Source organism: Eretmochelys imbricata, chromosome 11 (assembly GCF_965152235.1).
Source record: "Eretmochelys imbricata isolate rEreImb1 chromosome 11, rEreImb1.hap1, whole genome shotgun sequence".
In the NCBI taxonomy this organism is placed as follows: Eukaryota; Metazoa; Chordata; order Testudines; family Cheloniidae; genus Eretmochelys; species Eretmochelys imbricata.
This window is the reverse complement of record NC_135582.1, coordinates 39580633-39606331: the sequence shown is the minus strand read 5'-3', so window position 1 is coordinate 39606331 and position 25699 is coordinate 39580633. Positions and strand designations below refer to the sequence as shown.

Below are 25699 nucleotides of genomic sequence, written 5' to 3'. Positions count from 1 at the left end.
AGAGTGCTTCCGCCGATGTGCACGGGCTGAAATTGTGGAAAAGCAGCATCACTTGCCCCATAACCTCAGCCGTGCAGAACACAATGCCATCTGCAGCCTCAGAAACAACTCTGACATCATAATCAAAAAGGCTGACAAAGGAGGTACTGTCGTCATCATGAACAGGTCGGAATATGAACAAGAGGCTGCTCGGCAGCTCTCCAACACCACTTTCTACAAGCCATTACCCTATGATCCCACTGAGGATTACCAAAAGAAACTACAGCATTTGCTCAAGAAACTCCCTGAAAAAGCACAAGAACAAATCCACACAGACACATCCCTGGAACCCCAACCAGGGGTATTCTATCTGCTACCCAAGATCCATAAACCTGGAAATCCGGGGCACCGCATCATCTCAGGCATTGGCACCCTGACAGCAGGATTGTCTGGCTGTGTAGACTCCCTCCTCAGGCCCTAAGCTACCAGCACTCCCAGCTATCTTCGAGACACCACTGACTTCCGGAGGAAACTACAATCCATCGGTGATCTTCCTGAAAACACCATCCTAGCCACTATGGATGTAGAAGCCCTCTACACCAACATTCCTCACAAAGATGGACTACAAGGCGTCAAGAACAGTATCCCCGATAATGTCACAGCAAACCTGGTGGCTGAACTTTGTGACTTTGTCCTCACCCATAACTATTTCACATTTGGGGACAATGTATACCTTCAAATCAGCGGCACTGCTGTGGGTACCCACATGGCCCCACAGTATGCCAACATTTTTATGGCTGACTTAAAACAAAGCTTCCTCAGCTCTCGTCCCCTAATGCCCCTACTCTACTTGCACTACATTGATGACATCTTCATCATCTGGACCCACGGAAAAGAAGCACTTGAGGAATTCCACCATGATTTCAACAATTTCTATCCCACCATCAACCTCAGCCTGGACCAGTCCTCCCAAGAGATCCACTTCCTGGACACTACGGTGCTAATAAGCGATGGTCACATAAACACCACCCTGTACCGAAAACCTACTGACCGCTATGCCTACCTATGCCTCCAGCTTTCACCCAGACCACACCATACGATCCATTGTCTACAGCCAAGCTCTACGATACAACTGCATTTGCTCCAACACCTCAGACAGAGACAAACACCTACAAGATCTCTATCAAGCATTCTTACAACTACAATACCCACCTACTGAAATGAACAAACAGACTGACAGAGCCAGAAGAGTACCCAGAAGTTACCTACTAGAGGACAGGCCCAACAAAGAAAATAACAGAACGCCACTAGCCATCACCTTCAGCCCCCAACTAAAATCGCTCCAACGCATCCTCAAGGATCTACAACCTATCCTGAAGGACGACCCATCACTCTCACAGCTCTTGGGAGACAGGCCAGTCCTTGCTTACAGACAGCCCCCTAACCTGAAGCAAATACTCACCAGCAACCACACACCACACAACAAAACCACTAACCCAGGAACCTATCCTTGCAACAAAGCCCGTTGCCAACTGTGTCCACATATCTATTCAGGGGACACCATCACAGGGCCTAATCACATCAGCCACACTATCAGAGGCTCATTCACCTGCACATCTACCAATGTGATATGTGCCAGCAATGCCCCTCTGCCATGTACATTGGCCAAACTGGACAGTCTCTACGTAAAAGAATAAATGGACACAAATCAGACGTCAAGAATTATAACATTCAAAAACCAGTCGGAGAACACTTCAATCTATTTGGGCACTCGATTACGGACCTAAAAGTGGCAATTCTTCAACAAAAAGACTTCAAAAACAGACTCCAACGAGAGACTGCTGAATTGGAATTAATTTGCAAGCTGGATACAATTAACTTAGGCTTGAATAAGACTGGGAGTGGATGGGTCATTACACAAAGTAAAACTATTTCCCCATGTTTATCCCCTCTCCGCTGTACCTCAGACATTCTTGTCAACTGCTGGAAATGGCCCACCTTGATTATCACTACAAAAGGTCCCCCCTTCCTCGCCCTCCCCCTCCCCCGCTCTCCTGCTGGTAATAGCTCACCTTACCTGATCACTCTTGTTACAGTGTGTATGGTAAAACCCATTGTTTCATGTTCTCTGTGTATATAAATCTCCCCACTGTATTTTCCACTGAATGCATCCGATGAAGTGAGCTGTAGCTCACGAAAGCTTATGCTCAAATAAATTTGTTAGTCTCTAGGTGCCACAAGTCCTCCCTTTCTTTTTGCAGATACAGACTAATGCGGCTGCTACTCTGAAAATAGATCTCTTATGTTTCCATGAATTACTTAAAGTTGGTTTAAAAACAAAAAATATTTTTAAAAAATAACCAAACACTAACGATTTTGAACATCTTGAAAGAAGAAAAGAAAGATTAGTACAATAAGTTCTTTGGTTCCAAGCTATGTATTGAAGCATTTTATTATTTTTTATTATTCTTTTATTATTATTTTTACCCATTACTGTTACAGTTCCACCCCAAGATTTCCACTCATATACTCTTTCCCGACAGTGCAATGCAGGCTGAAGTGCCATCCTTTAAAAACAAAGATCCATTCTGCCCAAATCTGCTGACTGTCTATTTAGATGTTAAAGACCTCCTAGCACTTAGTGAAGCATATGGTATAAGCTCAGTGTACCAGCCAGCATTACTTCTTTCACTAAAATTTTTCTTATTTTCAAAGTTGTTTATGTGGTATAACAGACCACATAACAGCTGCCATGTTTGCCTTTGTATTACCAGTATCCAATTTGTTACCTTGTAATGTGCTTTGAGACAGCTCATGTATGAAAGGCTCTACATAAAAAATCCACATAGGTACCACTCTTCTCTTCTATAAACTAAAATGCCAAAGCATTTTAGTTTACAGAAGACGTTAGAATTTCAGTGAAATACAGTTTAACATCCTGTTTTCCCCTAACCACAGGCAAGGACTCACGCTTACAGGTACAACTATAGGGTATAATAGAAATGACCAGGCAATTGCTGATTTTCAATGGACCCATTAAGTATAGGTGACATCTCTTTCACCCCAACATTGATTACTCCTGTCTGATAGCTGGGTCTTGTCTCAACCCCCTTCCTTAAGCAACAAACTGTACTTCACCTATATCTTCCTGCCAGGACAAGGACTCCCTCCAATCCTGTTAATCCAGCCTTTTACTAAATCATCACAGATTGCTAATCACTTCTCACCGAGTCAGGGTCTCAGTTTTGGATTCTCTGCATGGTAACACAGCTCTGGGCCCATGGAGCAGTCACTAAAATACATTTACCTTGGAAACTGATTTTAAAAAAGAGTTCCTGCCCCAAACCACTGGGAGGAAAAAATCTGACTGTTTTTAACGCTTCCTGTAAATAAAATGAAACGTTGATGAAGGTCAGGAAGTAAACTGTAAAACAGCTGCCCTGTTTTTGTAATGCACAGAAAAATTACCACTCTCAGTTAATTAAATAGTATGTAAGAGATAATGAGGGCACAGAACACAGAAGTATTTGCCTACCCACTGTTAGGATTGCTATTACAGTAAAAGCTTTGTTATCCAACATGTTGGGGAAATGGGGGGTGCTGGTTAGTCAAAAATTCTGGTTAACTAAGAGCTATACTTACCAATGGAGGGAGGGAGTTTGGGTGCAGGAGGGGGCTCAGGGCTGGGGCACAGGAGGGGGCGTGGGGCACGGGCTCTGGGCGGGAGTTTGGGTGTACGAAGAGGCTTGGGGCAGGGGATTAGGGTGCGGAAGGGGTTTTGGGGTGCTGGATCCAGGCAGTGCTCACCTTGGGTGGCTTCCTGCAAGGGGCAACCTATCCCTGCTGCTCCTAGGCAGAGATGCAGCCAGGTGGCTCTGCATGCTGCCTCTGCATGCAGGCGCCGCCCCTGCAGCTCCCATTGGCCGTGGTTCTCGACCAATGGGAGCTGCACACCCAGTGCTCAGGGCAAGGGCAGTGCGCAGACCCGCCTGGCCATGCCTCTGCCTAGGAGCAGCAGGGATATGTAGCCCCTTGCTGGGAGCTGCCCAAAGTGAGCGCTGCCTGGATCCGGACACTTTGCAACCCTATTGAAGATTTGTATTGGGAGATATCAGAAATGGTGGTTTCTAGAGCTTTCTGGTTGGTAAAGTGCCAGATAACACAGCTTTTACGGTAATTACCCTCTGTGACTGTTTAGATGCCCAGCAATTCTATGTTTCACCCAGCTGAACTGCCATTGCTCAAAATACCACCTTCTTGGCATTTCGGCAAAGAACATGTCATAAATATAAAGGGAAGGGGCCAAGAAGCTCTGATACAGTACTGTAAAATCCTCTTACCTGTAAACGGTTCAGAAGCTCAAGTAATCTGGCTGGCGCCTGACCAAAATGACCAATAAGGGAACAAGATACTTCAAATCTGGGAGCGGGGGGAGGGGGTGTGTGTGTGATGCCTCTGCCAGGGACAGATCAAGAAAGCAAGCAATCCAACTCCTATAGAGTTAGTAAGTAATCTAGCTAAAATATGCATTAGATTTTCTTTTGTTTTTGGCTTGTGAAATTCGCTGTGCTGGAGGAAATGTGTATTCCTGGTTTTTTGCTTCTTTTTGTAACTTAAAGTTTTGCCTAGAGGAATCCTCTATATTTTGAATCTGACTGCCTGCAAGATTATCTTCCATTCTAATCTTACAGAGTTGTTCTTTTATCTTTTTTTTTGTTCTTCTAATAAAGTCCTGTTTTTTAAGAATCTGATTGGGTTTTTTGGGTCCTAAAAACCCAAGGCTGGTCTGTGCTCATCTTGTTTATTCTCAAGCCTTCCCCAAGAAAGCTTTTTTTGGGTGGGAAGATATCTCCAAGTGGTCTCTTCCCTGATTCTTTGTTAAATCGCTTGGTGGTGGCAGCATACTGAATCCCAGATATGGGGAATTTTGTGTCTTGGGAAAGTTTTAACCTAAGCTGGTAGAAATAAGCATAGGGGGTCTTTCATGAGGGTCCCCACATCTGTACCCCAGAGTTCAGAGTGGGAAATGAACCCTGACAGACCACCAATAGAGGGTAGATATGGACAGCAAGTATATTGTTCCTCACACATCTCAATTATACTGTCGATACAGCTGTTCTTATGAAAATCAAACCAGAATTTGTGAATGACAATAACCAGGGTTACCAATCACAGGCAGATTGTGTTGCTCTATTACAGCTCAACAAAATTACACAAAACAACCAGCACACAGCTTGCTTGGAGCATTAACAACATTTTAGTGCTCACTTGCTCTGTGGCAGTTTACCATCTGCTCTGAACAGGTGGCATTTGTATAAACTATGAATGTTTGAACCAAATAATGCTATTGTCAGCACATGGGCTACACTTACTGGACTTCGCTTCACTGATTATTTCCAAAGCTTAAGCCCACTCTTTGTAACTCTAAAAATAGTTGCAGAAAGATTATTGTTCTCAATAAAGTAACTGTGTGTCTTACCTTGAGGAGATATTTAGGAGACTGCATGCAAAATATAAAGGAAATGAAGCCCTAAGTAGTATTAGATCAAGAAAACAGACTTTATATTGGGAAATAAATCAAAAGGAAAGATTGGATTTAGGCTACAGATGGTACAAAGGCAACTAGATTCCATTAAAGGTGACAGTATGGTTTTATAATCTGTGATGCTCTCCGTTGCCCAAAGTTGTGTAGGCATCTTATATCAATAGAATAAAAGATCTCTATGAAGTATGATATTTATTTTTAAGTTGCTAAAGGAAAGACCCTGCTACATAGCACAGGAGAAATGCTTCATCAGCCCAGATAACATCAAACGTTTCGGGAGGTCATGTGATGATGTAAATATCGATGTTCTGGTCAGAGCAGCATGGATGTCAATTGGAGGGACGGGGAAGAGTTTTAGAACTATTTTGGCCAGGCAACTATTTTGAGCATTCCTATCTGAACTACAGACTAAGGTCACATAGGAGACAGGGCCACACTATTGAGCTCTGGCTGTTTAGGCAAAGGGGATAGGGAAAAGTTGCTACTACAATTAGTGTTACCTCTGAGAGGTGTAAGGATGCAAAGCGCCTCTCAATAGTGAGGGACCATAAAGGTCAGTACAACAAACGGGCTTCTGTTCCTACAGTCATTTTTATTTCTAAAGAATCCATCTTGAATGCCCAACAGGGTGTGCTGAGTCCAAAGGTGCAAGCATAAGCAGGTAGACAGACACATTGGGCCAGATTCTCGTTTACACTAAGCCTTCTTTATACTGCTCTGGCAATGTAAAAACACCTTAAAGTTACATTTACACCCCCTGAAGGGCACTTTACACACTGACTATAAATGATAATCAGGGCCAAGGTCTGCAGTGCCTCAGGAAAGGGCAGGTGTGAAGTTTATTTAATGTCTTGTCTATATGGGAACATTTTTTTAGTATAAACTAAGGTGTGAATTTAAGCCAACATAGTCAGTCCATTGTTCAGACACCCTTATTACAGTATAAGAGTAAAAAGAAAAGGAGTACTTGTGGCACCTTAGAGACTAACCAATTTATTTTAGCATGAGCTTTCGTGAGCTACAGCTCACTTCATCAGATACATACCGTGGAAACTGCAGCAGACTTTATATATACACAGAGAATATGAAACAATAGAGTAGTTTTTTTCCGTTTAGCTTACGTCACTTGGGAAGTTAAACTGAAAAAATCCTCTTACACTGAACTAAGACTGTCCACAAGGCTGCTGGTGGTGGTGGGGATAGCAGTAAAACTATATCATAAAAACTGGTAAAACTTTCCCATGTAGACAAGGCCCTTGTGTTGGAAGCGAAACAGACTATTCACCCAAACAGAAAAAAATAAAAACAAAAAACAGCACCCATAGATTCTTCTTCTTTCAATGGAGCTGTAAATGCATTTCTCGAATAGGTGCATGGACTAAGAACTGGCTTTAAATTATTTCAGTCACATGGGCCAGCATCCCTTTCGGTAGGTTCTTTTTTTTTTTTAATCCAATTCAAGGATAAATAGTTTAAATATTATTTAGTTTAACTGAATGCTTTTGCTAAAGCTGCCAAGACAAAGTTGCTCTGATCCACCCACGCAGAATCAGTAAAATGTATACAGAGATGACTAACAGTGGTTGGAGCTGAAACTGGAAAAACAATGTGGGTATAAGTGCTATCTTGCAAGGAAATCCGATAGGGTATTATCTTCCCTTCAGCACTAAACAAGTTTATACCAGTGAGAGAATAAATCTCTGAAATCTGAGTCTATATTTGCAGGTATAGTGAAGCGTACCAGCTCCAGGAAGATATATGAATGGCCATAAAAGGCCCGGGGGGGGGGGGGGGGGGATCAAAACAAAACAAGCCTGGAAGGATGGTCGTTGTTATTACCACTATTTATTAATAATATGCATTGTAGGCATAGACAAAAAATAAGCAAACAAAACCCAAACAGTAATATACCTCACCAGCAGACTGATAGAATATATAGGGAAGGACCAGGAATAACTGCCTGAATTCTTAATACTATCAACCTGATGCATAGAGTTCTCTCCCTTATTGCCTGAGCTTGGTGTAACAAATTTTATTAATGGTCAGAAAATTATCACATCCTTTTAGAATCTTGCCACAGTATTTACTTGATGAAATCTAGCAGCAACTAATTCCATAGTTCCACTGTATGTTCCATTAAGAAGCATGTCCTTTCAGTGGTTCCACATTGATTGTCCATCTCTTTCAAATGTTTTTGCCTTAAAGGCAGGATAAAGCAGAGGAATGGGTCAGTTTTCTATTTTGCCTTCATAATGTTGAATACTCCAACCAAAGTCCAACCAATTAAATCTCCTTTTCAGGCTATACACTCCTGGGGTGAAATCCTGGCCCCACTGAAGTCCATGGATGTTTTGACATTGGCTTCAATGGAGCCAAGATTTCATCCTTAGTCTTTTCAATCTGTTGTCATATATAAATTCCATCACTTCTCTAACCGTATCTGTTAGTGTTTGCTGGACTCTTTAATGGGCTAGTGACCAAAACTGGATACAGTAATCCAGATCAAGGTGCATATTTTCTGAAATAGGGCCAGATTCTCAGCTGATATAAATCTGCCCATTGTGGATTTACAGCAACTGAATATCTTGTCTATAGTTCCACAATAATATTTGCTGACTTAAATTTCTTCCCTTTTGCAAATGCCTCCAGGAAATATAACACTACTAACCTTGATGCGCCCAGCACTAAATTGTGGAGGCAAAGACCTAGATGCTGCTGTCACTCTGGCTCTTGCCTGTGCCAAGTTACCTGTTAAAAGAGATGGAAACACAAATTGAAAGAACAGTTGCTGTTTCACTCAGAGAAGGGAAAATCTGAAAGATGAGAAAGTAGTCTAAGTAGCAGCACTAAGAATGCTACCAGATATAACCACACTTCTTCTGCTGAACCCAGATAATCATAGATCCTCCACATCACTGAGCATTCAGCAATGGTAGGGGTAACAAAAGAGAGATACCAGGGTGCAGTGTTGATTTAAGAGGAAAAAAGTCGGTGATAAGGAGGCTTGTCATTGGCCCTAGCGTACAGAGTTGATGAAAGCAGCAGCACAAAGGCATAACAGCTCAGTTGCTAGTAATCAATTTATCAGTGAATCATTCAAAGTTTTGAGAGAGAAAGAGCAGAAATAAAGCTATCCAGTAAGAAATCACATTGATCCCTGATGTGCGTCAATGGCATCTAAAATCACAAACTAATGAAAGAGGTGATAAAACAATCTCTTTTTTTGATCTTTGGACACACAGGCCTGCTTAATCCTGAATGATATTGTCTTTTGGGATTTTTAAAGACTGACTGTACTCCTTGGTCAAGACCACACTGTTTTGCTGTGGAGTCAATTGAATGACATGTTTACATTTTTTAAAAGTACAGTGTGAATCACCCAAAACATTTCAGCTTTATTTGCAGGATAACAAAATAACTTTTCAAAATAAAGGTTCAGAGAGGAGAGAGGAAGTGATGTGGACTGTGCATACATATGCAAGACACACCATATATTTTAAAGTTTTAGCAAGTCTAGCACAAGATGTCCAAATGTTTTCTCTGGCTATATCTTCAGAGGCTAAACTGTGATTAATAGCATTGAAAAAACCCTTTGAAGCAGGATTGGTGACATCAAAGTCCTAATCCATGGGTGGCAGGATTTTTATAATGAGTGGGAAGCATTTTAACACATTTCAAAGGATTTACAACATGAATAAACAATAGACCTCTGCAGATGTACCACACACACCTTTCAGAAACATAAAACATAAATAAGTTTCCATTTTAATTTAAATGTAAATAAAGTGTTAACACTTCTCTCAGGTGGTAAGTGCCTTGTTTGCATCACTCCAGAGTTTAGCTATTTGCTTTACAGAAGACTTGTAACTCCAAACATTTTTCAGGGTTTTGCTAAAGTATACATTATATAACTGGTAAGGAAGTCAAATGAAATACACAAAAAGCAAAGAATATTTATTTAAAAGTACTTATCCCACAGGGAAATTGCGAGAGTACATTACCCACATTAAACTGAAAAGAACCTTTGACAGTCTGTAGTCTCACTTCCCTTCTAACAAGGAAACTGACAACCTTCTGAAAACAATCTGGAGGCTGACACTCGAAATTTGGAGATTACATGCTCAGGAGCAATTCAAACACTTTGGACATTTATTCACTCAATGTCTTTTTGTGTTAAGGTCCTGGCATAGAGGACGGTGACACAATACTGCACAAAAATGATACATTCTGTCCAGTCCAAACACAAAATGTGTCAATGTTTTCAGAACTTGTTTTGGAATGTAACTTTTAGATGCTAACAAATCTGAGCCTGTTTTGAAAATCTGCTACAAAACTAAGGACAAAACCTGGACATTTTTCTCCTAATCGTAACAAAATTTCTCAACATGAGCTAATAGCTGGCAATTCTCACATAACAATGTTTCCTCTTATTGAAATGTACTTTTGGTTAAAAATGACTGGGGGTGTTGGAGCGGGAGGGGAATAAGAGTTTCGTCTTTTTATTATATAAGGCTGAAAACATGGAAAAGCATTTTGTTTGATTTGGTTTCATTTGTTTTTTTGGCTTGGGTTTTACAACAGCCATTCAGGTCCTGTTTAGGCTGGAAAGTCATGAACTGGAGAACTAGTATCAGTACACAAGGATAAAAGTTAAGCAATAGAGAGGGGAAGGAAACGTAAGTTGGATTTGTTCAAAACTGTTTGGTTTTTGTTTGCTTTTATTAAAGCATATCAAACTTCAATGGCTAATTAACACGTTGGATAAATGATGTTTTTGTTAAAGGTTCAATTATGATTGTAGAGCTCACAGTCAACATCCTAGCTCCAGACATCCTCCATCAAAATTCAGACTACACCTGACATTCCTGATAAGGCAATAAACAAGCAGGGGGAAAAAAGCAGACATAACCTTTCAGGCCTTCTTTACACATCATAAGGAAGAAAAAAATGGAACAAGGCCAATTAAAAAAAAAATCCTACTTATTTTATTGGTTGGTTATTTTCAGGTTAGGGATAGATCAGAGCTGCAAATTCAGGTCCATATTTCAAACGTCCTAAAGTTCTAAAGTGTTAAATTCTAGGAGCTTGGTTCCAACTCATCTCTTGTATTTTTTTTTTAAATCTGATATGTTATTATTTGTGTATGAAAATTAATTTGCTGTGCATTTACAATATTTTTCCAGTGTGCACACTAATTCCATTAAATATTAATCAAATACAACTTTATACCATTCCAACAGCGTTCTCTTTATAAATAGATTTTAAAAAAAATCTCTGTTTCTAGGGCTGTGGAACAATTATGATAACTGGACATCTTCTTTGAGCTTGTAATAAAATAACAATATAATATCACTTTTACAAAGTGCTTTTCATGAGTAGATTTCAAAGTGCTTTCTAAAGGAGATCAGTATCATTACTGCCATTTTACAGCTGGGGAAACTGAGGTACAGGGAGGTGAAGTGACTTGCCCAAGGCCACCCAGGAGACGACTGACCAAGCCAGGAACAGAATCCAGATTTCCCAAGTCCCACTCTAATACTCTATCAATTAGGCCATTTTATAGAGCTCTGACAAACATTATTGGGTCATTTACTATTATTGGTGGTTTTATCTATCTCTGAAAATGAATAAATGAAAATTTATTTTAAAACTTTGGGGAATATGTTAAGGACTGTACTTTAAGGTCAAAAGAATGATTTGTTTTTGTAGAGAATTTCAGGTTATTGAACTTACCACTTAAGAAACAGGTTTATCTGCTACTTGCTTACGAGGAGAAACAGAGAGATTCTGATCCTCCTAACACTACTATAAAGCCCAACACTGCAGTCTTAACATCAGCATAATTACTACCGAATTCAATTAGATATTTGCCTTGAATTGAATTTAATTGATTTAATTGAATATTAAGAGACCAGCAGAGTCCATTCCAGTTAAATTTTTCCACATACCATGGGAGAACTGAAACATGGGTCTATATGTTCTGTATAGAACAAACTTTGAATACTCCCTGAGTTGTAGTTACACACCTAGAAGATATATGATTGCTTCATAATGAATGTAGCGAAGTCGATGGTCATCCTCACTAAGATTATTATCCTGTGTTATTTGCTTCCTGTTTTATTAGCTCTGTGACTGATGGACTCTTATTTTGTTACTGGCTCTTTAGACCATTGGTGCATGTATATGATTTTCCATGATACTGCACTGACTGATAATGATGTTTAAAATCAACAAAAAGTTTTTTTACAATAAATAATTCAAGCATTTATAATGTACAATGCACAGAATGTGTGATTCTGTCTAAATACAGTGTGGCTGAAAGAGACTGCCAAGTCAAAAAATAAGATTCACACACAGTGATCTGCTGCCTCTTCTAGAACAGTTGATTTTATTTATTTTTACTGGCAAAAGAAATAGCAATTCTAGGCCAAATATAAGACCCTTTTACGTTTATGAATTCGTATCCATTCTTATTTTGGACTTCATTTTGTATTTCAAATGAGCTCCTATATAATTACTACATAATGGACAGCAGCTTCAGTCAAATTGAAAGAAAGTTTTTATTAGGATTTTCCAAACCAAATACCAAATAATGCTTTAAATAAAGGTTTGTGACCCAATAATCTCAAAAACTCAAGTTCAGGAAAATAACTCCTTCACCTATACCTTTAAAACTAACAAACAGAACAAGCCTTCTTTGCAAATCACTCCACATAACAAAAAGTGATAGACAAGAATTAATATGGGGTTTATTCCCTGATCAGTAAATATTAGAAGCTGTGCTCTCTGCATTTGATTTTCATTTACAATGTCATTTATTATTTTACACACCAAAATAATTAAATTTTATTCCATCTTATGAATAATATCAATATTTGAAGAATAAAAGTTTTTAGATAATATCACGCCCAGTTAAAACGTCCCATGTGTTCCTGGAAAGGTTAAACTGATTAAAGACAGCACTGTTTCTTTTAGAAGTCTAGCTTCCCACATACAGCATTACAGACAATCTAGAGGAAACAGAGTATCTGCAGGTGTAGATGTGTTTAAATAAAATATTGCTTACATTAAATCAAAATCCATAAAATGGGGAAATTAAAGTGACTAAAAATTAGAATTTTTCCTAAACTACCAACATGGATGTTTAATTAGCAAAAGAGGGAGCACTGCCTAGTGGTTACATAAGAACAGCCATGCTGGCTCAGACCAGTGGTCCATCTAACGCAGTATTTTGTCTTCTGATTGTGGTCAATGCCAGGTCCTTCAGAGGGAATGAACAGAATAGGCAATCATCAAGTGGTCCATCCCCTGTCATCCACTCCCAGCTCCTGGCAAAATACAGGACTATGGTCCCCGTCCTGAAAACATGCATATGCTTAACTTAACTTCAGTGGGACTACTTACATGAATCATGGTAAGATCCTCCTGCCTTAGTGTTTGCAGGATCAGAGCCCAGAGACTCTGAGACTGACTTGCTGTGACCTTGAGGGAGTCACTTAACCTCTCTATTCTCAGTTATCCCTTCTGTACAAAAGAGCTAACAATGCCACTAGGGTTTAGGTAGGCTTCATTCATTAATCTTTGCAAAGTGCTTTGAGAGCCTTCTACAGAAGGTGTTGGAGTCGTGCAAAAGACTGTATTATTATGTAGATGCTTATCCAGACTCCTTTTGTCAGAAACTGTGCTGGAAATTTCACAAGTACAGGCTTTCTTTCAAATACCCTCTTTAGTGCTGGCTCATTTCAACCATGTAAGAAAGACAATACTGTCAAAATACCCTGCCTCCTCGTTCCACCTAAAGCCAAGTAGCACAGGTTTTGAAAAAGAATTATAAAAAATTCACTAGATGTTTACAAACTGCAATAAAGATCAGGGTTTTCTTTTTTCAGGTTCAGTGTCGGTAGTGTTATCTAGTTGTTAGAAAGAGAGGACTCCTGGGAGTCACATGACTCCTGGGTTCCAAGCCTGATGAGTTGTTTATTTTGCATGATCATCATTTTTTCCAACTGTAATATAGATAGCATAATACCTACTTGCCTCAATGAGGCCATAGTGCTTAATTAAGGATTATAAGAGCTTTACTATTCTCAGATGGCAAATGCTACAATATCTAAATAAATATTAGTAAGCATTACAATAATCATTTGCGTCAGTTCTGATCTGATTTGAAATGGTTCATTTATTCCTTTAAAAAGGGGCAAGGATAACATTGTTCTTTTAGCATAATATTTACTTTCTGAAGTGAAATTGACTCAGAGCAAAACATCTTAATGACAATGTCACCATACCTATACTGACTGTATCAGGAACATTACTGAAAGCTGAAGCTACAATATAGGAGGCATAGCACAAGCTCTTCCCTTATCTCCATCTATTTTATTAATTTCATTCATGCTTGTTCCTAGATATGGAAGGGGCATTTTAAATATCAAGTAATATAATATGGTGGGGAATAGTAAAATGCATTCATATTTCATTGACACTGCTTCTAATCACAGCTAACACTTGCATCCTGGAAGAGGTACAGTCAGACCATGTCTTTGACATACAGAGATTCTTTTCTGCCTTTCCTTTTAGTACATTTTATCTTGCCTAAGGAAGTCGACTGCTTATCTCTATAATGCATTTTCATCTTCTGCTACTGTAAAAGGTTAAGCTTCTCTGAGCTAGACAATAAAGGAATATATGTCATTTTTTATTGGGTGCTCATTTGAATCTGGTCACTGACTATCAAAACTCGATTGAGTCACTGAAGCCATTTAAGTTAATCTGTCTGCAGTAAAATAGCTAAGAATCCAATTTTCATGCATATTAAACATTTTACATACGGATATAATATTTATATAAATACTATATATATAGGATACAGAGTAACAGCCGTGTTTACACCAGATACTGCAGCCTCAGATACTATACTGGAAAATACAGTGTACTTTCTCCCCAAAATGAGTTATCAGTCCTGTTGAAGTCCCTAGAAGTAAACAGAGATCCTAACCAGTTTTTCAAAATCAGAACTGTACAAACAGCATGAGAACCATGATATTTTAGTAACAGTAGTATGTATCTATGTGTGTATATATAGCTCCGAAATTATGATTACTATCGCCACAGTACATAATATGTAAATGATCTTTGTAGACAAATAAAAATGACAAGCCCCATGCCACAACAGTTTGAGCCTAACAGTTTGAGCCTTTGGTTCTCATTTACACAAAGGCCTCTTTACACCACTCTGGTAGCATAAAGGGGTCTAAAAGTGGGCATAAATGAAAATTACACTAACTTTAAAACCACTTTCCATTGCCAACGTGGTGTAAAGGGGCCTTATTCTAAATAAGAATTAGGCCCTAAAGGCTTCCTTGTGCAGACTTCCCATAGACTTGGGCAAGTCACTTAGCCTCTCTCTGCCTCAGTTCCCCATCTGTAAAATGGGGAAAATAGCAGTGCCATGCCTTGCACAGGTGTTGCAAGGAAAAATACATTAAAGATTGAGAAGCATTTTGAGATCTACTGATGAAAAGCACTATATAAGAGCAAATTATTATTGTTATTTGTCAATGACCAGGCCCTAAATTAGACATAGCACACCAATGGCTGGCAAACAAAGGAAATTATGGGAAGCAAGAGGTTTACATTAAATACATTAAATAATATGGAATGATTTTGTTATGTAAGCATATTGGTCATTTCTGTTTTGAAATCATCATTTTACTGGAATAAATTAAGTTGTAATTTAAAGGAATAAAGTTATCAAAAAGAGTAGAGGGTGACAGAATAGATGCCAACCAGCCGATTGTTTCAAAATACACAAACTTACCTCAATAATGAGGTTTTTATTTTCAAATTGACCACTAGGATTGGTTTCATTGACCAGGACACAGTGATCAACTCATTGGTCAAATAGCAGTATTACAACGGTTATCCTGAAGAACGTGAATTAATTATAACAGCTAGATTAGTTGAGTACCTGTGGAATCTGACCAAGAGCTAGTTGTCTGAGGCTCAAACCAGACAAGACAGAGGTGATGATAGTTGCTTGGGGGAAGCAACCAAGGATATGGTGAAAAACAGTGTCTGTCCCTTAAACGGAGGGGTTGTGCACCACTTGAGGGTCATGGTTTGCAGCCTAAGGGTCTGTCTGAACTCTCAAGTCAGTGCTACCACAACATCAGGCAGCGCAATATGTAGCTCTGTTTTTTATCATTTCTGTACAGCCAGAAGGCTGAGACCATTCCTTTTGGATCTGGACCCTGCCAATGTCATCCATGTCAATCCACAAGATTAGATACTACAATGCATGCTACATAGGGCTACACTATTCAGCTTTCAGGAACCAACTGCAGCTGCAAGTTGAGCATCTCTCCGCCTGCAAGCCATTCATTTTCTACACAAGAGACAGCCCTTCTTCCTGTGCCACACCACCAGAGTAGAGAGCAGCGGAGGGGCTCAGGCTAGAGCACCTCTAGAACAAACAGGAAGTGACTGCCGGCAGGGCCCCACAGATTTGGAAGTCTCTCTCCCACCTTGGTCCAAAATAGCCCAGATCTGATGACCACCCTTCAGGACACATTGCAAGGCTCGTCTTTTCCCAATTTCAAAATGGATGTGGGGGATGGAGGCAGGGATTAAAAGGGTGGTGAACTGCTGAATGAGGAGGGGAAACTTGAGCTTTTAAACCTGCTTGGCTTACTGGTGGTAGGTTCTACTGAACTGTACTGCTGCTCTTACAGGATTGTCTCCGGTGTATTGTGACTTATGTCAGGCACACCCAGATCATATGGACAGATGCCCTTTTCAGTACTTGTACAAACCTAAATAGATTTATCAAATAAATTTACCATAACTAACAGCCTACTGTATATTGCTCCAGCACTGCTCCATTTTGCTATCTAATATATTTCACATTCTCTTTTATTGATTATGTAAGAAAATAATTTGTATTGTCCACAATTCTGTTTTCCTCAGATTAAAAAAATTATTCACTAAGATGTTAGAAGGAAATACACTATGTTGGGTATCTATGATTTACATTTTATCTATGTTCTTTTACCAATGGGAGCCATAATTCTACAAACACCACCACCACCACATTGCACTTTTCCAACACCTTGCATCTGAAGATCTCAAAGCTGTCCTCAAGCATTAAATGAGCCTCACAAGATGCAGTGAATAGTGTTACCAAACTCCTGGTGTAAACTGAGGCACAGAAAAAGTTAACCAATTTAGCCCAAGTAACATTGAGTAAATGGTGGAAGTAGGAGTAGAATTCAGAAGTTGTGATTTCCAGCCCTCTGTTTTTGCACACTCCCTTTCTATACACTGTATGCTATGTGTTTTATTTTAAATATCTCATTACTTAGTGCCTCATGCTGCAGTTGCTCCATACCCAGACCCCCCTTGAAATCAGTGTAAGAATTTGCACGGGGTGACTGCAGCATCAAGCCTTTACTTATTCTGTACAGTATTAAGGTAATTATAAGGATCATAGTACTATGTTTTCTGATGTAGTCATCTCTATGTTTAGCTGTTCCCACTGTTATAAGATGCACTGTAGGATTGTTCATTATGGAGTTTGAATTCAGCTGTAGGTTGTGCCACGTTCTCCTGGCATTTTTATGGGGCATTGGGCCAGCAGTAGTGGAAAATCTACTTGGAAGTTACTGCAGGAGACCCATACTTCCTATTCCCTTTGAGACTTCATAGCTAACTAGCAGGGTCCCAACACTGGACAGTAGTGACTGGAGAGGGGGTGTTGGCAGGGCATCTCAGGAATGCATTGTTTCAGCTCCTCAGTCGGACATCCTCAGCTGATGGGGCTCCTGTGGCAGTCTGACCACTCATGAGGAACTCTTGGAACTCATGAGGAAGAGCAGCAGTGAAAACACAATCTGCCACCCCCGGCATGTAATTTTGTGGTGTGTCAGGGGTGGGAGGTTGCTTGTTTGTTTTCTTAATCAGGACATCCCTCTTTTAAAGCTTTACCTTCCCACTTGAATGCTGCCCAGTCATATTGTATCTATAAGGAATACACTAAAAGATTGAATGTAAGAAGTAATATCAAAGAGAGAGAAAAAAAGGTTTCTCCTCCCATTCAAACAAAAGCCAATTAGGTATCCAAAGTTAGATCTACAACTGGTATAAATAGAAGGTACCATGAAGGGGAGGGTAAATTAGTTAGTAAATGAAATAGCCTGTTGCTTGCAATAAAGACTTAATGTCAACACCTAGAGCTGGTCGGAAAAATGCAATTTCCTTATTCCGCCATTTCAAACGACCCCTCAAAATATAAATATTTCCTGCAGAATGAAAATTCCAAAAAATTTCAGTGTGAAACCATGGTTTGGTCTGGTTTGGTTCTATAAGTGTTGAAAGATGATAATACGAAATATTAAAATATTTTAATAGAAAAGTTTACATGAAATAAAAAGGAATGAAAATGTCAAACCATTTTACCTTATCAAAACAAAATTAAAAAGTCAAAATGATTAAAATTAAGCTGAAATGTTCCTACAAAACATTTTGCTGTAATTACATTTTCTGACAGAAAACTGCTTGGTCAAATTTTTTCAACCAGCTGTATGAAGAGCTGTCAGTTGTGTACAGCAATATTGTGGATAGACTGTATTAACTCATGGCAATTGTAAAAAGAGGTTTCATTTTCAAAGTGCTTGAAGTACTCTAACTAGTCTTTATAGTATCTCTTTACATAATTAGTAATAATATTCTCATTTTCTTGTTATGGAAACAAACTAGGTACTTCAGTTGACACCTAACTTTAGGCACAGGAGCAGTCCAGTTGACTTCATGTTCTTAATACTAGGTTTCTTGTTTACATTCTTTCCTGAATCAGGGTCATAGAGAGGCTAAGGCAGGGGTGGGGATTCTTCTTTCTATCAGGGGCCACTGACCCTCAGAAAAAATCAGTCGCAGACCACACACAGCCCTGGGGGCGGGGCGGAGGGGGGGCTTCCTCTAGGCTCTGGGGTAGGACCAGAAATGAGGAGTTCAGCATGCAGGAGGGGGATCCGGGCTGGGGCAGAGGGTGGAGGTGCAGGAGGGGGTGAGCGCTCTGGCTGGGGGTGCAGGCTCTGGGATGGGGCTGGGGATGAGGGGGCTCCAGGCTTGGGCCAAAGGGGTTGGAGTATGGGAGTGGACTCAGGCAGGAGGATAGGGTGCGGGCTCTGGGAGGGAGTTTGGGTGCAGGAGAAGGCTCAGGGCTAGGGCAGTGGGGTACAGGTGGGGTGCAGGAGGGAGTTCCAACCTGAGGCAGGGGGTTGGGGTGGGGATGGAGATGCAGGGTCTGGGAAGGAGATAGGGTGCAGGAGGAGGTTCCAACCTGGGGCAGGGGATTCGGGGTGTGGGTTCTGGCTGGGTGGCGCTTACCTCAGGTGGCTCTCGGTTGGCGGTGCAGCAGGGCTAAGGGAGGGTCCCTGGCTCCGTGCTGCTCCCAGAAGTGGCTGCCATGCCCGGTCCCTAGGTGGAAGGGTCAGGGGGCTTTGCGCAGTGCGTGCTGTCCGTGCACACAGGCACCGCCCCCGCAGCTCCTATTGGCCATGGTTCCCAGCCAATGGGAAATGTGGAGCCAGCAATGGGGGCAGGTGCAGCGCGCAGAGCTTCGCTGATTGGCCCTGCTCCTAGGGGCCGCATGGACATGCCAGTTGTTTCCAGGAGCTGCGTGGAGCTGACCGTACTTTTAATGGCCGTAGATTCCCCACCCCTGGGCTAAGGCCTGTCCTTGCAAGCTGGGTGTGTGCAAAAATCCCACTGGCTTCAACAAGAGTTCCATGAATACAGGATTTGAAGGATAAGGCCTTAGTATGAATGACTTCCTCAAGCTCACAAAAGGCCTGATCCTCCTCCCAGTGCAAAGCTCCCAATGAGTTCATTGGTGAAGCTCAGACTCAAAACACATTAATGGCAGATTAGAAATGATGTGTTCTTGTCCCAAGCTCAGTCCTCTAGATCAAAGAGCCTCTCTCTCTCTCTCTCTCTCCTGTGCAGGCACTTATGACTGTATGGTATGTGAACACCTTTTACTATCTTAGCATTGGTTTATTTTCATAGATCATTTTAATTACCACAGACATACTGCTTCTGTATCAATATTTCCTGAAGCATCACCTTCCAGAGTCAACAGCAATGTTACTACTGTTCATGACTTTATTACAAATCTCACAAAGTTTGTCTTGAAGCCCTAGCTCCTGGCATCAGGTGATTAAGTGAAGATCTCCACTTTCTTTTTAAAACAAACAAAAAAGCTGGAAAATGTGTACCCTAAAGGCTCCTACACAAGAAAGTAAATAAACCCAAAATGTATTTTTTTTTAAAATCTCATGATTTTTAAGCCATTCACATGGTTTGGGGGACCTGATTCATGATTTTTGAACACTTGGGGTTTGGGAATCCTGCATCAGGACTCGTGGGAACAATATCAAATTGCACCAGATTGGTAGCCCAATATTATTATTACTATTCATTGATTGTCACAATGAAAACAACCGCCTAGGTCCCTACCCATAGCTCTTCTTGAAATCTGTCCTATAATGCATGAATCAGGAGAAATAACAATAACGAGACACGGGATATTAAAAACTACCAGGTAGTTGCCATCTGAAGGCAGTACTGCATTGTATTTTCTCTTTTCTTAATTCCAAATTTTCCTTTACAGGTAAGACTAACATCAGCCAGCTCAGAGAGATTTTCCAAACCTAGGAATTCACTCTTCAGAGACAGCAGTCACCTTCTTCAGGTTTTACTTTAGTACAAAAGACAGCTATAGAGCCTTGTGCAAGATGCGGAGGACCCATTTTGGAAGTCTGTGAGTTAAAGAAGTTGACTGTTAATTCTTACTGAATTGGGTCTCAAGGGTTACTCAAGTGAGTGTTTGTTCCTTTGTATCTCTGTACATCTGTATATTTTATGTCATGTTCCCAAAAATATCCATTTCTGATAGAATATAATATTAAGGGAAATTATTCTATTTTTAATCTACGCTTAATAAATGGAACAAATACCCAGCTCTTTTGCTATTTTTGACATTATCTCACTGAATCATTGCTATCCATTGCTGATGCTGTTCTCACAAGTCAAGTCAAAAGAAACAAGACTGTGTTAACTAACAGGAAAACAGACATGCTGGTTCAAAAGACCACTGACCTTTGCAGCTTGTTGTACGGTGAAAGAGTAGTGAAGGTGGTGGACCTTGTTAAAACAAAGTACAAAATCAGAGCTCAACAGCACCACCATCACACAAAACATTGAAATGAATATATGAACAAAATCTAACGCAGACTCAGAGGTAGTTTGCCATAAGACACTTTGGCTATTTGCTACAATAAACACAAGCTGGATGATTTAGAGACATTTGGATTTGTTAGCACATTCTTTGTAAAAGTACAGTACACCCACAAAATATTATGGATGCTTAAGTTGTCAGTATGTTGCATGTATTACTTGAACATCCCACATGCTTTATCTGCTGTACCGACTCATATGAAAGCTTAAGAATTATTAATTGCTCATTTGGATCTTGATCCTTTGAGCTGCTGAGAGCCTCCTGTGAGGTGATGAGCACCCTCAATTCCATTTGACGTCAGAGCACTCAGTGTCTGGCAGGGTTAGCTTCTAATAAATTCACTTTTAAAATAATCAGTGTACATGTTTTGTAAACATTTGACTATTAAAATGACAGTATATACCACACAATGGGATCCATATTCTAATAGTTAACATTAAAACCAATAATATCTTCTACATAACACATCTTTGCTACCTCTAAGTTAATTTATATTTTAATTAAATCAGTATGAAATGAAATATTAAGATTAATTATTGTGTATCTATGTTAAATGACATTTTTTAAACAGGTAAGAAGTTAGGTTAGAAGTAAGGCTGGCTGGATAACACAACCACCATTCCATTTTGTGAACATTTTTGAGGTTTCCACATTTATTTTCATTCCACAAGAGAAAGAAAACGAAGACCTTTTGACTCTTGGTATGAAAAGAAAAAAAAAAAGTGAGTGAAAGAGACCCTAGAGCAGCTGAAAGCCCAATGGTTAGGGCACTCACCCCGTATATGGGAGACCCAAGTTCAAGTCCCTGTTCTTCCCAATTTGGAGCAGGGACTTCACTGTGTGGCACTCCCACATCTCTGGCAAATGCCCTAGTGACCAGTCTATTGGCTATTCTGGGGTGGGTCGGTGTCGGTCTCTCTCTCTCTCTCTCTCTCCTGCACCCAAGAAACCTTCCCAATAAAGTCTTTATTGAAACTTTATTCATGGAAACATATTGGTTTAGACAAAACAGCATTCTTCAACAGGAAACATTTTCATCAAAAATGTTTCAACCAGCTCTAGTAGTTGGAGATATTAAAAGAGAAAGGATCATCTTCCCTACGCTATTAAGAAGGCAGAGAACAAAACAAAGTTCCTCCCAAGTTTTGCTTATTAGGAATGGCCTTTTATGAATTGACACAATTAAACCATCAATATCTATTTCTTAAAATGACTCAGTCCTATCTATTAGGGTCCAAGTCTTCAGACACTCACAGCCAGATTCTGCCATCTTTATCCAGGAGTAATTTATTCTGCAAGTACTCACATTGAAGTCAATTGACTTCTCGTGGAGTAAGATACTACTTAATGAGAGCAAGGCTAGCAGGATCTGGCCTAGAGTAACAATTGTAGCGCTTACTGCCATGGGTAATCCCAGAGATTCACGTCACTCTTGATTGTAATGGAATTATTGACAATAGTGACAATTATATCTGGTATTGTGTGTTAGCATGATTGGACCCTTACTTGTGATTTTGATAGAAGGTTCTGTCCCTAGGTGAGCTCCATTTTTATGGCTATCCCAGATAGCCTATATAGGTGGCATGCTCTGGATCCTACTTTTATTGAATCTTATTATGAGCATCTGTATATTTCCATTGCCTTGTGACACAAATCCTGGGATCTGAGGAAAAGCCTCAGACAGAGGAAGCGTGGAACTGTATGTATACTGTGTAACTGGGAACCTAAATAAAATGTAATCAAACACCCAACTCTAAAGCTCAGTTAAGCTCCATTTAATTTAGTTTACTGATGTCCCACATCTGCAACCCAGTAAAGTTCACAATTGTTACTGTGCACAGCTGTGGTTTAAAGCCTCTCTTTGCACACAATACACTGGCAGCAAAGCAAAAACAATTAATTTTTATATGCTTTTAACATATGGATCAGACAGTCAGAAGTAGGAAAGCCTCTTGTGTTCTAAAAAGAAAATATATAGCTTCTATTAACTTGACCCAAATTCTTAGAAAATGTAAGTTCTGATTCATCTTTAAGTAGAGAGATTATAATTATAATGGCTTTGTTTCGGATTCATTTGATTTAAAGTGCCTGCAGTTATCTTTTAATAGGGGAAATATATGACACAAAAGTCCCATTATAAATAGATTTTATTATGAGATAAATTAATAAATTGTAAAATGTTTGGAGTCTTTTGTTCTGTTGTGATCTGTGGAATTAAAAGGAAAAAAAAAAAAACAACCTTTAAGCCTAAATGGAAACACATTTCATTTCAGTGAATAAACACGATGTACACTTAGCCAAGGACCCAATTCTGCAAACACTTATCACCAGGCAGAGTGCTTGTACTTAATGGGATTACACAGTAATAAGCAGTACAGGTAAAATCCTGACTCCACTGCTGTCAAAGGCAAAACTCCCATTGACTTCAATGGATCCAGGATTTCACTCTGTATATTGAAGTGAAAGGATTGAAGGATTGGAATCCAAAAGAATCTAGTTATTTTTCACTATTTCTGATTGTTCAGTAAGTATCATTTGCTGTCAAAAATATAGATAATTTATACGGAGACACTGTATATTAAATTGGAAAATTGCCAAGTTAAATTGATAACTGCAAATCATTTAAAAAAAAAGTCAGTCCAGCCCCCATTGAATTCAATGTGGCCAATATTTCACCTGGTATATTTAATGAAAAACAAAACTCTTTAAAAAATAAAACCCTATTACTCCATCTTTACACACTACATAGGAACCAAAAAAGGTTCAAACACAAACATTTCCTCCCCTCCTTCCCAGGTCACTATTAATGCTAAAAAGGTTGCTCGTGCTTTTTTTAAAAAGCATGTATGATTTGTTGTTAGGGGACTGTCACCAGATTTCTGCTAGTTGATTACGGCTGAGAAAGCAAACAGAAGACCCAAACTGCAGAGAACTGGATGTAGGCCTCTTCAGAATCAGCCGTGGGACTATTAGCTGAACCTTTGCCATCCAGCAAAGGCAATCGTCCCCTAACAACTCATTCTACAGTATAGAGCTTATAAAAAGAGATAATACATTATCTTGAAGATAAACAACAGTGGGAGCTATGGAGAATCATGGATGATGGCACAGTGGCAACAGACCAATGGGTGTCCCTCAGGAAAAAGAAGTTTCTTCTGAGACCGTTCCATGATTTTAGAAAGTTGGATGCCATGGATGTTGGAATCACATATTAAATCAGGTGTTGTGACGCTAGACCATGCACAGTGAATCCTCAATTCAAGACCAAAAGAGTTGGGGCACTCATGAGCATTGAACACAACAGGAAAACAAAATTATGCAACTGTGGACCAAGAAACAAATACCATTAGGGAAGCAGAAAATGAGTTCCCTCTTCTTCTGGGCTCATAAAACAGTTATCATAGGATACCATGGGAAGAGTCTCCAGTATGCCATTATCTGTGTGCCACCCTGTTACTTTTAAATGATACAAGGAAGACACTCAGAGATGGTCCTTCCATGAATAAGGATGAAGAAATATTTAAAAGATTTCCCTTGCCATAATGTAATCCAGACAAGTGCACAAAATGGCAGGCAAGTGACTAATACACATTTTTTCTTTAGGGGAGCAGGATTGCTCAGGAACCTTTAACAATTAATGTTGGAAAATGGTCTCGGTAAGACTGTGCTGTGGACAGCAAACTTTGCTTTCCCATCACAGTAATTATTTCTTCCCTGTCAACACCTGAAACTCTTGGAAAATCAAAATATTGCTTTGTTAGTTGTTATGACTGGTTTTCCTAGAAGGGATCTGACATTAACTTCCAAAACACCAAAAAAGCAGCTCAGTTCAAATTTCCAGCCATTTCTCACACAAAAACTGTCTCCAACTGGTCTGCAGAACCTGAGAGTCTAACACCATCCAAAACACAGGGTGTACACAGCAGCTGAGAGTATGCCTCCCAGTGCAGGTAGACAGCCACAGGTTAGGTCTGCTGGAGCTACTGTGCTAAAAATAGCAATGTGGCTGCAGAGGCACAGACAGGAGATCATGCTAGCCACCCAAGTATAATCCTGCCTGACCCACTGAATACATACTCAGGTGGCTAGCCTAAGCTTCTACCCTTGCCACCATGGCCGTGCTGCTAATTTTTAGCCCACAAGTTCAAGTGCTGTGTCAGTCTACCCACCTGGGAACCACATGTACCAGCTGCAGTGTAGACATACCCTATGTTAGAACATTTATTTGACCATCCCTTTGTGATGAACTGGCGCTATATCTGTACAACTTATGAATTCTGATTGATACTGTGAAGTCGTATTATGAAAATCTGCTCTGTCATGAGTGCCTATATGTATGTAGCTCCATCACTGCTGACAAGTCAGGACTTGTCACACCAGACAGAGATACAATGGAGCAGTCTTAAACTAAAGACCCTATTCAAGCACAAACACCTAAACAGTGGGTGAGATGCATCCTTAGAAAACCATTTTTAGCTTAACTCCTCTGAAGGGAAGCAGAAGGCAGGAGCATTGGAAAGTTATCCAAAAGACAGAACAAAGGAAGCCAGGTGGGTTTAAATAGAGAGCCACACGGGAACAAGGGGGCAATAAAAGAAGTGAAAGCATGGGGCAGGACATAGCAAAGTCCCAGTGCTGCCAGTCCTCGTGATTTTGTCATGAGTCTCATGATAATTATTGTTTTCCTTAAAGCCCCAGCTCCTGGAGTCAAGTACATATGTGATGATTTCAGCCTTCATTCTTAAAGAAAAAGTAAGCTTCTAGTCCTTGTGGCTGTGGAGAAAGTTTCAAAATGTGACTCCAGTGCACTCTAAAGACTCAAAAAGCAAAAGGCAAATAAAAAGAACACCAAATCTATTATTTTACATAATCTTGTTATT

At 39.9% G+C, this 25699-nt stretch overlaps 1 protein-coding gene across 1 annotated transcript in view; it reads right to left on the bottom strand.

Moving 5' to 3' along the window:
* MYO3B (myosin IIIB) overlaps positions 1-25699 on the bottom strand; it is a 263385-nt gene that overhangs the window by 104536 nt on the left and 133150 nt on the right. Inside the window, exon 23 of the mRNA XM_077830392.1 lies at positions 8193-8272. Within this exon, the coding sequence (XP_077686518.1) occupies positions 8193-8272 (80 nt within the window). The remainder of the gene's footprint in view (positions 1-8192; positions 8273-25699) is intronic.